At 39.2% G+C, this 13,822-nt stretch overlaps 1 protein-coding gene across 1 annotated transcript in view; it reads right to left on the minus strand.

Annotated features, from left to right (window-relative positions):
• Nucleotides 1-12,845, minus strand: part of cfap54 (cilia and flagella associated protein 54) — a 78,546-nt gene extending 65,701 nt beyond the window's left edge. The window contains exons 1-27 of the mRNA XM_034098946.1: nucleotides 12,663-12,845; nucleotides 11,755-11,860; nucleotides 11,220-11,375; nucleotides 10,911-11,076; nucleotides 10,481-10,539; nucleotides 9,934-10,077; nucleotides 9,472-9,585; nucleotides 9,208-9,309; nucleotides 8,928-9,120; nucleotides 8,756-8,836; nucleotides 7,926-8,038; nucleotides 7,672-7,786; nucleotides 6,591-6,676; nucleotides 6,351-6,488; nucleotides 5,272-5,413; nucleotides 5,057-5,106; nucleotides 4,789-4,917; nucleotides 3,996-4,236; nucleotides 3,719-3,852; nucleotides 2,723-2,917; nucleotides 2,534-2,626; nucleotides 2,263-2,451; nucleotides 1,286-1,404; nucleotides 1,044-1,191; nucleotides 674-829; nucleotides 444-566; nucleotides 71-187 (exon numbers count right to left, since the gene is read on the minus strand). Coding sequence (XP_033954837.1) covers nucleotides 71-187; nucleotides 444-566; nucleotides 674-829; nucleotides 1,044-1,191; nucleotides 1,286-1,404; nucleotides 2,263-2,451; nucleotides 2,534-2,626; nucleotides 2,723-2,917; nucleotides 3,719-3,852; nucleotides 3,996-4,236; nucleotides 4,789-4,917; nucleotides 5,057-5,106; nucleotides 5,272-5,413; nucleotides 6,351-6,488; nucleotides 6,591-6,676; nucleotides 7,672-7,786; nucleotides 7,926-8,038; nucleotides 8,756-8,836; nucleotides 8,928-9,120; nucleotides 9,208-9,309; nucleotides 9,472-9,585; nucleotides 9,934-10,077; nucleotides 10,481-10,539; nucleotides 10,911-11,076; nucleotides 11,220-11,375; nucleotides 11,755-11,860; nucleotides 12,663-12,808 — 3,555 coding nt within the window. The 5' untranslated portion in view covers nucleotides 12,809-12,845. The remainder of the gene's footprint in view (nucleotides 1-70; nucleotides 188-443; nucleotides 567-673; nucleotides 830-1,043; nucleotides 1,192-1,285; nucleotides 1,405-2,262; nucleotides 2,452-2,533; nucleotides 2,627-2,722; nucleotides 2,918-3,718; nucleotides 3,853-3,995; nucleotides 4,237-4,788; nucleotides 4,918-5,056; nucleotides 5,107-5,271; nucleotides 5,414-6,350; nucleotides 6,489-6,590; nucleotides 6,677-7,671; nucleotides 7,787-7,925; nucleotides 8,039-8,755; nucleotides 8,837-8,927; nucleotides 9,121-9,207; nucleotides 9,310-9,471; nucleotides 9,586-9,933; nucleotides 10,078-10,480; nucleotides 10,540-10,910; nucleotides 11,077-11,219; nucleotides 11,376-11,754; nucleotides 11,861-12,662) is intronic.
• Between the last annotated feature and the right edge of the window lie 977 nt (nucleotides 12,846-13,822).

Below are 13,822 nucleotides of genomic sequence, written 5' to 3' on the forward strand. Positions count from 1 at the left end.
ATGTTAAGTCATTTTAAGAGTTAGGCTTGATTATGTGTCAGTCACAATTTGTTTATATCTTTACACCCACAGCTTTATTGGTAAGTCCACTGATCTGCAGCTGGGCTTCGTAGACCTCTTGGAGCAGCCTGCGACCACAGTCCATCACCACAGAAGCCATGTGATGCTCTCTGAGCACACGTAATGCCTGGCCAGGGAGGAATAGACATTACTTTGTGCAAGGCGCCTGGTTAGTTAACATTTGGGATATCAAGGTGTCAAGGTGGATGAGTGTGACTACTAAAATAAAAATAGTGAAGTATCTTTACACTACAATCATGGCAAAAAATGCCTCAACACATCTTGAACAGGTTAACTTTAAGTGTGTAGGTATATTTATGTTAAAGGTTCAGCATGCAGAACATTTTATTGTTAAGAGATAATGTTAAAACTTGCAGACACACCTTGGACAGGTAGTAGGTGATGCACGCTATCATGTGCATAAATGACTCTGATGTGTTTCCAGTCCCGTTTTGTTTAAAGAGTCCTGAATTCTCCTCCAGAACTATCAAGCATTTGTTCAAAACCTGAACATCAAAGCACAGACACATGCTTTTACACACATTCTTATTAACTTTTTACAGTTTGTATTATGTTACAGATTATAGACTTCTATGGACGAGGTATTGCAGACCTGAACTACTTGGTCGCAAGTGATCTGATGAAAGATCATTGGTGCTAACAGGCCGTAACAGCTGACTGCAGCTTGCACGGCAAAGCAGCCGTCGTTCAACCACATGGCCAGGTCCATGGCCACCAGCATTCGCTCACACTCTGCCAGTCGGACTTCCTGCATACACACACATCATTTATTTATATCCATGTTCATTCAGAACCTGTCACATCAATACAAGCGAAAAAACAACATATACTTTCACATTGCGATATTGCTAACAATGATTACTTTCATACTAATTGTTGTCTCCTTGTGTAATTCAATTTGGAAAATAAATACACACTATATTGTACTTGCATACATCTCTTTCCAGATTAATTTATTTGACCTGTTCCCAGATAAACGCTCCACCGTCACTAAATGAGTCACAATTTAGCGATCCCTGCTGAATGTTTATCTCCGTCTCAATGAAGATGGAAGTGAGGAACAGCTGACACAGGTGAGGAGAGGACAGTAGCAGGGTCTGGACACGCAGCCTTCAATATGGTGAATGGAGAAAGAGCGAAAGGAGATTAACAAATGTAACAGTGTATTTTGGCTTGAGCTGTGGGGACATGTGTCCTTTCTCACCCTGTCATGGCAAGTCTTTCCTGTGTGCTGTGGGCTCCAGAGTCGGGGTCTGTATAGTGGATCCACAGTTCTCTGCAGGCTCTCTTTGCAACATCATACTGATTCGTTTGAAATGCAACCTGAGGAAGGAGTACAAAAATCCATAATCCTGCTTGTTCTCTGGCTCTGTGGGAAACAGTGTTAGGGTATCCATCAGTTTGGCATGGGCTGAAATCCTAACAATGATCAGCAACTGTGTGATTACATTACATTACATTGCATTTAGCTGACGCTTTTATCCAAAGCGACTTACAATAAGTGCATTCGACCAAGAAGATACAAACTTGAAGAAAACAGAATCATATAAGTACATCAGGTTTCATAGAGCCAAAACATTTCAAGTGCTACTCAACTAGCTTTAGATAAGCCAGTCCGTTGTTAGTATACAAGTGCTTTGTTAGCAATTTTATTCCACCATTTTGGAGCCAGGATAGCAAACCCACGTGTTTTTGCTGATGGGAACTTGGGTCCCCCTCGCAGTGCGGGTGCAGCGAGCCTTTTGGCTGATGCAGAGTGCACGTGCTGGTGTGTATGATTCAGGGTTAATCATAAAAACACCTACTGGCTCTCAAACCGACACCCAAATAAAGCAGCATGTAAAGAAGAGTTTCCATTCCAATGGATTGGTGCTGAACAACTTGTCCGTCAAAATGTGAAATTCCCTGAGAAACGTCAAATAAAATTCCGTTTTTTTTAACTTAACAAAATGTATAGGAAGGTTATATGAAGAATGACATCATCAATGCCTTTAGATGTAATGTTTTGTTAGCTTTTTCCTGTTAAAAAAAGGGATTGGAGATCCCTAGTTTGTGTTAAGGTGAACGTTTTGGACAAGGGCTCTGCTATTCTTCACTAGGAGTTTTTGTAGCACAAGAAAAAGCACCTGGAAAAAGCAAGTAATGAGGAATGTAAATTGATAAATTGGGAATCTAGCATACCTGTGCCAAGTAAGCCAAAGTAGAGAGCAATGGTACCGGCAAGGACGCCAGCAGTGGAAATGTTGAATCTCCTATGCTGTTACCCAGGAGCTTTCCCTGGCTGTCGTAGGCTGCTACTGCAAACACATACTTCTGATTTTGCTGCAGCCCCTCAACCCTCAGCACGCTCTCCCCAGATACCGATGGTACCTGAAATAACAGACTTAATATTATGGGCACATACTAGATCCTAGAAGTTGAAAACATGTGTTGTGAAAGAGATCAATTGTACCCAATTTCCAGTTCCTGGCAGGCTGCAGTCCCCAAGGCGGACTTTCCAATTAGTGCCCTCAGCCGGACGTCCGCAGAGCTGATACCAGTAAACCTTGAGAGACACAAGAAGAAATGACACAGAGAAAATTATTAAAAAAGTAAAGAGGAGGGGTTTGGGTACTGTTAAACTAACTAAATTCAATCTCACCTGTTCCTCTAAGTTATAAGGTGCTGGGGCAAAGGTAAAGGAGAGGTTGGTGCGTGAGAGCAGGATGGGGGCAGGTGGAGGGTTTTCTTTCTTCTCCTTCGTTCTTTTATCTTTATTTTCAGCTGGAGTCTTACAGGTCGAGATATACAGTTTCCTTTCTTCCACCCCTGCTTTCTCTATCAAGGTGGAGGCCTCCTGTTAAGAACACGGAGAAGCTTGTTGAAATGTCATTACACTTGAAGAAAGCTCACCTCAATCACCAGTCATCAGTAAAAGTGGCTTGTATTGTAGTGGCTTTAACACTAGAACCACCAACGGGTCAATTTTACCCGCAGCTGTTTTTTGATTGTAGGTCTATGTAACTTGCTTTTCAATAAAATATTAAAGTCTCCCAGTCCGTGAATTTTCCTGAAAGTGTTTTATGTAGCACCCTCAGTTGTTAAAAATGGCCATTTATACCTATATCCGCCAGCGGGTAATATTTACCTCATAGAAAATGCAGCGTAAACATGACGTGTTGCTATAGCAACGCCTTTTGTCTACTGTGGCTCCTTATAGATAGAGAGATAGATTGAGAGATAGACAGATAGATTGTTATAGATAGATCAATAGATAGTTATAGATAGATAGAGAGAGAGATAGAGAAATTTGTACCTAAACAAAACACAAGTCTAATACCAAGCGTTTAAATCAGCACTGGTAGAGATATGTTATACTTCATGCTATCTGCACAAACGATATTACATGAACAGCTGAGAGTCCACACACCACAGATTCTATTGGTATAAGTTTCATCCCTGTGCGATCAAAACTCACTGTTCTACATGATAAATAAAAGAACAGTGTACCTTGAAAATCAATAGCGGGTACATTTGACCCGTTGCCGGTTTTAGGTATACAGCGACCTCTGGCGGTTCTAGTGTTTTAATACACATTACTGTGTAGCATGTTGAACGTTCTGACTGTGTCTATGAAAGTGCGAACGAGGTTTGTAACCTCCAGCAGACTCTGGGTTTTCTGGCTGTCATTTGGCTCCATGTCGTTGTGCGCCAGCAAGGCTTTCTGGATCAGGAAAAGAGCTTTGGACCCCTTGTTCTTCTTGATCCGATTCAACAGTTCAGACTCTTCAACTAGACACAAGCAACAAAGGACCAAGACAAACCATAAGCCATATTAAAAAGCCCATTGTTTGTGTCTACAAGTAGCCTAGGCATGTTTTATTGGAAAGGCTAATTATTTCTCAAAAAAAAAAAACAAGTAAAGTGAAACTGACCTGCATTCAGCAGCAGTAACTTCAGAAAAGCCCTGTGGTGAATGATGTTCAGCTCTAGATGAAGGTCTGAGGCCAGCAGGAACACACGTTTGGACTGAGTCTGTTGAGAGCTTTCAATATCTGATTTTGCCTCGGTTTCCACTTCTTCTTTTTCCTTCCCACTTATTTCACCTCCTTTATTTTCCTCTTGCAATGATGTCAAAGAAGATATAGGAGTTGATGGAATGAGGGGACGACATTTCTATCAGAAAAAAACAGTTTTTAAAGTTCAAAGGTTTTATTGTCATATGCACAAAGCTACAGTGTAGAAATGGCAATGACATTCTTCTGACCTGAGCTCCTCCAACAATCCAACATATATAATAAAATACAAAAATACAAAATAAAAAGTAGTGCAAAAAATCTATATACATGTAAATAGAATATGATATGTACAAGAACAGAATATGAAATAAAATAATGTAAATTAAGACAAAATTAAATACGGTTTATTGCATTGATAACTATTTATATAAATAAGTAGATTGCAAGATGACAACAGGAATGTTTATTGGGGCACTTAGCAGAGCTCAGGTGTTTAGCAGTCTTATGGCCTGTGGGATGAAACTGTCCCTTTAGTAACACTCATCCAGTGTATTATCTCATTCATGGATTTCTGAGTCTACTCAAATCTTGTATTCTGTTAATTCTTGTTATGTTCTCATCTTACAATACAGTTTAATACAGGCAAAACCTGGCTTACAATGGTCTTAAATGAATAAATGTGAGACTGAGTGGAGGACAGGTAGCATACCTGCATGAAGGCAGCGTCAGTGATCGCTGAGCAATCTTGAGGCGGCGATATATCTACACCCTTTACCAGGGCATCAAGACCCTGCTCCACCAACACACACACTTTCTGAAGCAGCCCTGTACTTGAACTCTACAAGCACACAGAAAGACACACATTGACCCAATATGTCATTGGTTATTTTTAAACGTTCACATACAAACACACGTTATATCATAACTATTCATAAATCGTTTGATGCTCATTATCCACAGTTAATCCTATCACATACCTCAAGAATAGAGAGTGGCTTCCCACTGTCACAGTTCACTTCACGAGATCCTAGACATTAGTCATAAAACAAAACAAATTCAGCTCTGTATGTGTGTCCATGTCAGTTTACCAGAGTAATATTCTCAAAAGGAATACACGATACTGTACAAGAGATGCATGATTTTAGCCGTACTACACACTAAAACAGGGAAACATTAGAATGTAAATCCTCACCAGGACATGGTTTGCTGCGTTCAGCTGCACTCTCTAGCAGTGTGGCCAATGTGAGAACCATCTCTGCTGTTATTATGTAGTCCACAGTTGCAAAATCACAGGCAAAAGCCACATCACACAGCATAGACAGACACCACAGCCACTGCAATGTTTTACACACACACACACACACACACACACACACACACACACACACACACACACACACACACACACACACACACACACACACACACACACACACACACACACACACACACACACACACACACACACACACACACACACACACACACACACACACACACACACACACACGTAAAGAAATCAAATAGATGTCTATATTAAACATACTGTCATTTATTTCTAATATAAGCTTATGTATGATTTCTGACCATTCAAAATAAACGTTACAGTTAAGACTATAGAAAATAAAATGTGCTCCTCAGTAATGTGTTGTGTCTCGTCAAATGTGTTAGTTATGTTTATGTGTTATGTCTGTCTTTTCATGTTATTTCACGTCATGTCATGTCTGTCTATTTATGTCATTTCATCTCTAGTCAAGTCCCTGTGTTTCATGTCATGTCTCGTTTTTCATTTCCTGTTTTATTTTGTATTTACCTCTTGTCTCTCATTTCAGGCCCTGTTACTTCCTCCCTTTGTGTGTTTTCCGGTCCTCGTCAGCGTCTGCCCCGCCCCTGATTGTTTCCACCTGTTCCCACTCACCTGATGTTTAAATAGTCCTGTCTTCCCCTGTCCTGTGTCAGTTCGTCTCGTTTGTTTCCATGGATGGTCGTGCCAGGCTTCAGCCAAGAGAGGATCGTTTTCACTCATGTCAGGTTTTGTTTGTTTTTGCAGACTTAAGTTCATCTTAAATTCTCTTTCTGTTACGCTTGTTTTTTCCTCCTTGTGAGCGCTTTTTCTTTAATCCAGTACCTACTCTGTTAAGAGGGATTTTCTTTTTTATTGAAATTAAAAATAAATGTTTTGCTACATTTAAGACTGTCTCTGGGTCGTGTATTTGGGTTCTCCAGTTTGTGTTAAGATTGTGACATAATGCATACTTTTAGAATACATACCTTATCGTAATGATCCAACTTTTCAAGGTAATGTAGAAACTCTAAGTTTGGCATCTGCTCCCTTTGGATCACCAGCCTCACTTGACCCCAGAGAAATAATAAAACATCAACAACCAGGTCTTCATCCGGCTGCACCTCCTACACAAACACACACAACAGTACATAGAGATTATAAATGAACTCTTCCTCTACCTGTATCCCAGTCCTTGGCAGATCAACCCAAACACAAACAGAACTTACAGGAGCAGAGGCACACACAGACTTGTGCAGGGTGTCTACCAGGCCGATGAACTCATCACTCATTGAGAATGAAGATTTGTGATTGCCTGTTGGAAACAACATGACAAAATAAATTCTGAGATCATAGAAATCAGTGTTCAGTCAGCCGAGGCGCGGGACGGTATTTTGAGTGTGGGTGCTGAAGTGCTGTCCGATGTGCTAATTACGCACGGGGGGGGGGGGGGGGGGTGACGTTGACATACACCGAGCAAAACCACACACACAGTGCATGCTATTACGGGCACTATAGAGCACGCACTATAGAGCACGCACAAAAGCGCGAGCACACACACACTGTTAAGATGTAAAATATTATTTTACCAACAATGTGGAAATTACATTAATTGAAGTAGGCTATCAAGGCATTGCTAATTCCTGGCTACATATTACACAGATTCTGCGTAATAATGCCCTACCCCTGCATCTTCTATTTCAATCTTTTTAGCAGATTTAGCGTTTTTTATGAGAGAGAATTCCGAGATACGTTTTTGCGCCATGTCAATTACTTGTCACTTGTGTCATGTTAAAAGTAGCCGACTAAAAACGAACAAAAGACTTTCTTTCCACATCTTTTTTATTTTTCTTCCCTGAAGCTAAATAATTTATTATATAGTTTAAAATTATCATTTGAATAATAATATATAATATAAAATATATCTCAGGCACAATGTAATGTAATGCAATTAAAACAAATATATAAAAAAATAAAATGTGCAGACAGAGGAGCTCCGCCTGCCTGGTGCTGCAGCGCCCTCAGCACCCCCCTTCCCGCTTCCCTGTCAGTCAGTGATGAAGCAAGACAAATGTTGGGCACATAATCAATGCTAGAATATGAACAGTCTGTCAGTTCACATTTAACGGGAAGTAACTTGGTTAGGATATAGATTTGACAGCAGTTTGGCAACCCAGAAGGTTGAAGAAAAATCAATGAAGTCTAGGATGCAACAATACATTTCTTATGATTATCCTTTATAGACCATTTATTTTAAACCATTATCTAAATAAATGTTTGAAATATCTGGCACATCGTCATTTTTGCTACCATCACTCGTGTTGTCCTCTTTCGGATGGCCCCTCTGGGAAGACAACAGAGTGTTGAAACTGTCAAATAAAGCAAGCTCCAGCTCTGCCCTCCTGTGTGACTGACCTTCCACACCCTGGCACAGAGAAACAGTAAAGACACTTAAGATTATCCAGAAACACAACACATTAAATTGGAAACATAAGAATATAGAGACTGATAGAAAGTAATATATTCCCATTCTTTGAATAAGGAGATGATTGTGTGCTACTCACAGACAAAACCTGCAGCATCTCTCTGGCAAGTTCAGTGAAAGCATCTGTCTGCTTGTACTGAAACAACATCTTGATAAACTTCATCGCAGAAATGAAGGGTATTTTGTTTCCTCCTAACAACACAAGACATCACATTACTTCATGATAAAGTGAAGGACATGTTGATAGAGTGCCACAGTGACGCGGAAGTAAACTCCTTCCGGTTCCTTCGACAAAAATGCAATGCAATTTCTCCATAGGATTTTGGAAAATAGCTGGAAATAAGGTCTGTGGTCGACACACATTTAAGAGACGGGTCACGTTTTGTTCAGCCGGATAATATCCACATGTCTACCCTACTTTTATAATTTTCTAATCATAAATCTAGTCGCCAGAAGCAAAATGCTAACGTTATGCTATAAACGAACTACAGCAGGGTCGCTGCTTCAACGTCACGCCAACTTAAGATCCATATTCAAAAATACAGATTCTAAATTGTACAAGTTGAAGCGTTTTGTTTTAACACTTTGAAGGAGGCAGGTACTTGCTTTCAAGCAGAACACGGGGGAAAACATTTGCGGGAGTGTTCACGTGTTCGGTGTAATGACGTACACGTAAACCCTTCAGAAATCACCAGTGGGGTCACTGCTGATGTATTTAATGTCGTAGAACAAAACGTGATCGGTCTCTTCAATGTGTCTCAACCACAGACCTGATTTCCAGCTATTTTCCAAAATCCTATGGAGAAATTGCGTTGCTTTTTTGCGAAGGAACCGGAAGTGGTAAAATGCTAACTTACTTCCAGGTTTTAGGACGAGTCACTAAGAAACATTTTGAGAAAAGTGACGAACCTGCAACGGCTAAATCCAATAAAGTGGAAGTTGGTGTCAGTGCACTGAGACATCCAAGAGACTCGCTAGAAGTTGCTGCTCCTTTACATCAGGAACATACAAGAAAATAACTCAATACACAAATCCCTCACCTTAAACATCCAATATTTTTTGTTGTGTTTGTTTAACCTACCAGATAATATACTGATGCCAGCAGACAGGAGTTCCAGGATCACCTCCTGCAGCTCTGGTTCATCTGGCATCCTCGTATGCAGGGGGCGTCTGGTGCTGTCCCAAAGGGCTTCCAAAATGCCCAGGAACTGCGCTGCACTGCTGTCGAACAGGCTCATTAGCATGCGCTCTGTTGTAGTACGAGGCCATGGCCCCTACAGTAGATACAGGCAGGCATAAAAGGACAATTAAGATGAGATTTAACACTGAGTATTTTGATATTGATAAGAGAATCTTTTTACATTGGGTATGTCCTTCAAGGTGCTTTTGATTTTATGCCTGAACGAAGATTTGGTTCTTCGTCTGGCCTCAAACGGTGAACGTTTAAACAGCATAGCAGCAAGCTGAAAAAACAACAACAAACTGATCACTTTGGGATAGAAAGTCAGAAGAAAGTTGTGCCTCTTCAGAGGGCAATGTTCTGCATGTGTCTTTGTAAATTATCGTCCTATTTAAAAAATAATTAAGAGTATGAACTGTATTTTTTGTGTGGAGGAGTCTCTTGCCTTGATGGAGGCTTCTTTGTAAGCTCTCTGAGTCTCTCTGGTGACAGGAACATCACTCTGCTGTTCCAGCTTTGCTAACTCATTGATTTTTCCAAGGGCTCTCCTTGCAAATTTCTAAAAGCATTTGAAGATACACAAACAACCCCACAAATGGTGAATCAGACTTTCACATACATTCAGATTAGTAAGGTTTTCTATGTGGCTTCAATATGTTGATTATATCATACAAGGCCATTTATTTTGAACAGTGCATTCTTGATACAGCAGATTAGTATTATAAATCAGTATTATAAGGTCCTAGGTAATAAGACTGTTAGAAGACTGGCTAACAGAAAACGGCAAGTAGATAAACGACAGCTGATAGTTGGCATTTATAACTTATTATTTCAGCCTTTGAATACCCTTTAAACATGGCAATGATTTTGTGCTTTTAAGTGTCTTATTACAAATTACATGTTTCACCTCCGCTTGAACAGCAGCCTTGTTGTCATAGTAACAGTGGCAGACAGCACAGTAGAGTGTGACAATCCACGGCAGATACTGAGCAGTCATCAGAGGAAGGGACAGCTCTAAACTGATGCTTGCCCATAGAAGGTACTCCAGCGCCTGGACAGGATCATAAATGGTGGAATAAAGGTTCATGTCACAGACAATTATATCTACATTATAAATCACATTATTCATTAGGTAAATGTAACATTCATTCTTAGGAGTTGTTTGTTGTCTTTCATATAGAGGCGGAGTTTAAGAACACCAACAATGTGCAGAAGAGTGTGAATCCCTGAAAACTCAGACCATTAGGGAACACCAATTCACACAGTCTCCCTGTGCTTGATTATTAAAGACTTGCAACATGTCACACCCCATTTCACACCCTGTCCTATCCATATAGACTAGAGTCTAAATGTCTATCAGACACTTCAAAAACATCTTTTGGAAAAGCTCTTAAAGAGTATCAACAGATACAGCAGTAAAGCTCTCATTTATCATCTACAGTATCTCCAAGTACCTGTGCACTACAACTCTTGGTCATCAGGTAACGGCAGATGGTGTAGATGTGTAAAGAACCTGGAAAACAACAGAAAAAAAGGTACATTGTACAGTTAAATACCAAAGCTTGCAGTATCTTGTAATGAATCATTTCAATTTTTTTTAACGTTATTTTCACTCAATCTTGCACTTCAAGACAAAACCAACATATTTCTGGGAATCGTAGGATAGTGTTAGGAGGTTACCACTTTGACTATACAAAATCACATAAGATATGTTTACAAAGTAAGCTTAGTAGTAACCCATGCATCTAGAACCTCAAGCAAACACCCTTTTGGACATATACTTAAAATCTCCTCTTCTGTCTCACATTGATAACTTGCTTTGTTCTTCCAAAAGTTTCTCTCAAAATAAAACGTGAAAACTGGACAAAACTATTTAAGTTGTACCATTATATAGTTGCCAGCAGAGATGTTCGTGTTGCTGAACAGCCTGCATCATGATCCTGAGGAAGTTCAGTACATCCAGCATTTTACAGAGTCCCTTTTGGCTGAGGACACTGTGCCTTTTCTCCAGTTCAAATATACACAGGGCACAGCCGTGCATTGCACGGATCTACAGAAACAAACAGGCACATGGACATAGCAAATATATCAGGGTTCAGGAAAAGACAAGTTCAAATATCAATGGCCTTCACATTACAAACATTTGAGTAATATAAAACAACAAAGTACAAAAAAGCATGGTATGCAGTGTACCTTCATGGCAAATGTATCTTGGTCTGTATCAAACCCTTCAGGGAAGAAGTAGGCCATGAAATGCTTTACATCTGTGATGTCAGTTATTCTCACTGCAGCAGAGTTGAACTGCAGCAGGTTGAGACTGTATCCCTGCCAAAGAGCTGACTGGTACAACTACAAATAAAGAAGAAAGGGAAGGAAGGTATATAGAAAATGTCAATTAGTGTTAAGTTATGCAGTCCCAACAACCAATGGAAAACTGTCTCCAATACTCAAATGTATCACATCAACACACAACTTACCATGTATTATGAAGCTAAAGCATTTGTCACAACCTTGAGTGGTAAATATCTAAATAAGCATACGATGCATCACATCCATTATCACATCCAACACTGACCAGGGTTCCTTTCACCAGTCTGCATATTTAGACTGATACAATTATGAAGCTAGGATGTAATCTGTTTATGATCAAATGCAGCAGGTAAAGTAATTTAACTACAGAGTGAAAATCATATTGGCAGGTATTGAGTAGTAAGCTACTGAGACTTACCTTTATCCCAAAGAGAAAATCTGCAATCTGCAACATGCGCTCCTGGTACAACTTCCAAGGCAGTCGATGTTTGTACTTTTTCCATATGTCCATTTGGATTTTCATCCTTTCAAATTAAAAGAATCACATTAAAAACAAAAGGGTAAAGATAAATGTCATTTGTAACCGAGCTGACAAGGCAACACTGAAATATCTGACTTGATATGTATGTTGTAGCATCTGTTTCATAGGATGTTAAGTCAGTCACATTTAAAAACTCAGACCAGGATTAATTTTATTAAAAAATAATTTAAAAAGAATAAATTGTCCAAAACAAATGGTGCTCTTAACAGAAGAGGAATTAAAAGTGTAACTGATGCCTTCATTTCTTTTTAAATATTTACTAAAGAGCCTTTGCCTAGACACTTTTATCACCCTTTTATTTATTTTTTATTTTTGTATTGCTTTTTTTTATTAATTCTACCGTGTTGTGTAATGTTTATTTATAGGCTACTGTTCATGCTCACTACTTGTAGCACTTCGGGATTTGAATTCAAATATGAAGTGCTTTATAAATGGAACCCATTATTATTATTATTATTATTATTACTAAAGGCCCACAACAATGTTGTTTAATTTTACTGGTGGTGGCCCAGCCTAATGTTGGGTTGGCCACGCACCTGCTGTTACACGTGAAGCACGTCCTGCGTGTTTGCTAGCTTATGAGTTATGAAGAAACGTCATAACCCAAACAACTGGCTTTGGCCATATTAGTAGCTGAAAACGACTAAAAACAACTTTGCTGAAACTTTTTTCTTCTGGTAAAGCAGCCAATGATGTAGCAATGCCAACGGTTACGATAATAGACAGCAATAATCTAGCCGGCTAACTAGCACTTTAATTAGCCAGCTAACACTATGTTATCTCACCCTTTAGCATGACAGTCGTTGTTTCGGCTGGTAGAGGAAGTGGATCGTCTCATCAGCGTTATAAACGAGTTGATGTCTCGTTCAAAAGTTAAAACAACGGGGTTTCTATTATTAACTTTCCCGTAATATGAAGCCGGTAAGTCCATTTCTGCGGCCACAGCCGTACCAAAGTAACCGACTTCTTTTCAGCCAAAACCAACTGAACTGCTCCAAGCCACAGGGACTACCACATCACCATGGTAACGACGCTAAACAGTAGACAACCGCAGGTGGAAGGAAGAAGAACTCAGATCTTGTTCATGAGTAAAAGTAGAAGTACCAGAGTGGAGGAATACTCTGTTAAGTAAACACTGTAGTATCTATGATTCAATATAAATGTAATATAACATCTTCTGAAAGTTGTAGCAAAAAAAATGTAGTAGGCCTACAAAACAATCGCTGTTTCAAGAGGTGGAAATACTACTGAGATACAGAGTAGGCTATAGGAATAATCCGTTACAAGTAAAAGTCCTTCAATCAAAAAATGACTCAAGTACAAAATTGTGAGCATCAAAATATACTTAAAGTACTAAAAGTTAAAATACTCATGATGCCAATTGCTCCATTTCAGAATAATATATATAATATATTTTGATTATAATTATTGATGCATTAAAGTGTTATCAAAGCTGGTAAAAGGTGGAGCATGTTTTAATTAGTTAGTTTGTGAATTCACTCCATGTGAAATTAAAGTCTTGTTCATGGGTTGATTATAAATCACCTCATTAATCCAAATCTCCACAGTAACTAAAGGTATTAGATCAAAGTAAAAGTACAATATTCACCCCTGAATTGTAGTGGAGTAGAAGCACAAGGTAACACAAATGTAGTCCCTCAAAAGTGTACTTGTCTACAGTACTTGAGTATATCTACTTAGTTACATTACACCACTGCTCACAACATTAACGTTAATTGTCTAGGGGAAAGTACCTACGTAAGTCATTAAATAATTGTTTACATACATTTGTTTCACTAACTGTAGTTTTACATAGTCATAGGAGACGCTGTAAAAATAAGTTTAATATTATTATTGTAAGGGAAACTTCTGCAGCAATGGAGAGTCAGGACTCAGAGAGACACGAGGAGAGTTGGAGCTTTGATGTCAAACACTGATATTTATT

This window comes from Pseudochaenichthys georgianus, chromosome 14, assembly GCF_902827115.2.
Source record: "Pseudochaenichthys georgianus chromosome 14, fPseGeo1.2, whole genome shotgun sequence".
NCBI classification, from domain to species: Eukaryota; Metazoa; Chordata; class Actinopteri; order Perciformes; family Channichthyidae; genus Pseudochaenichthys; species Pseudochaenichthys georgianus.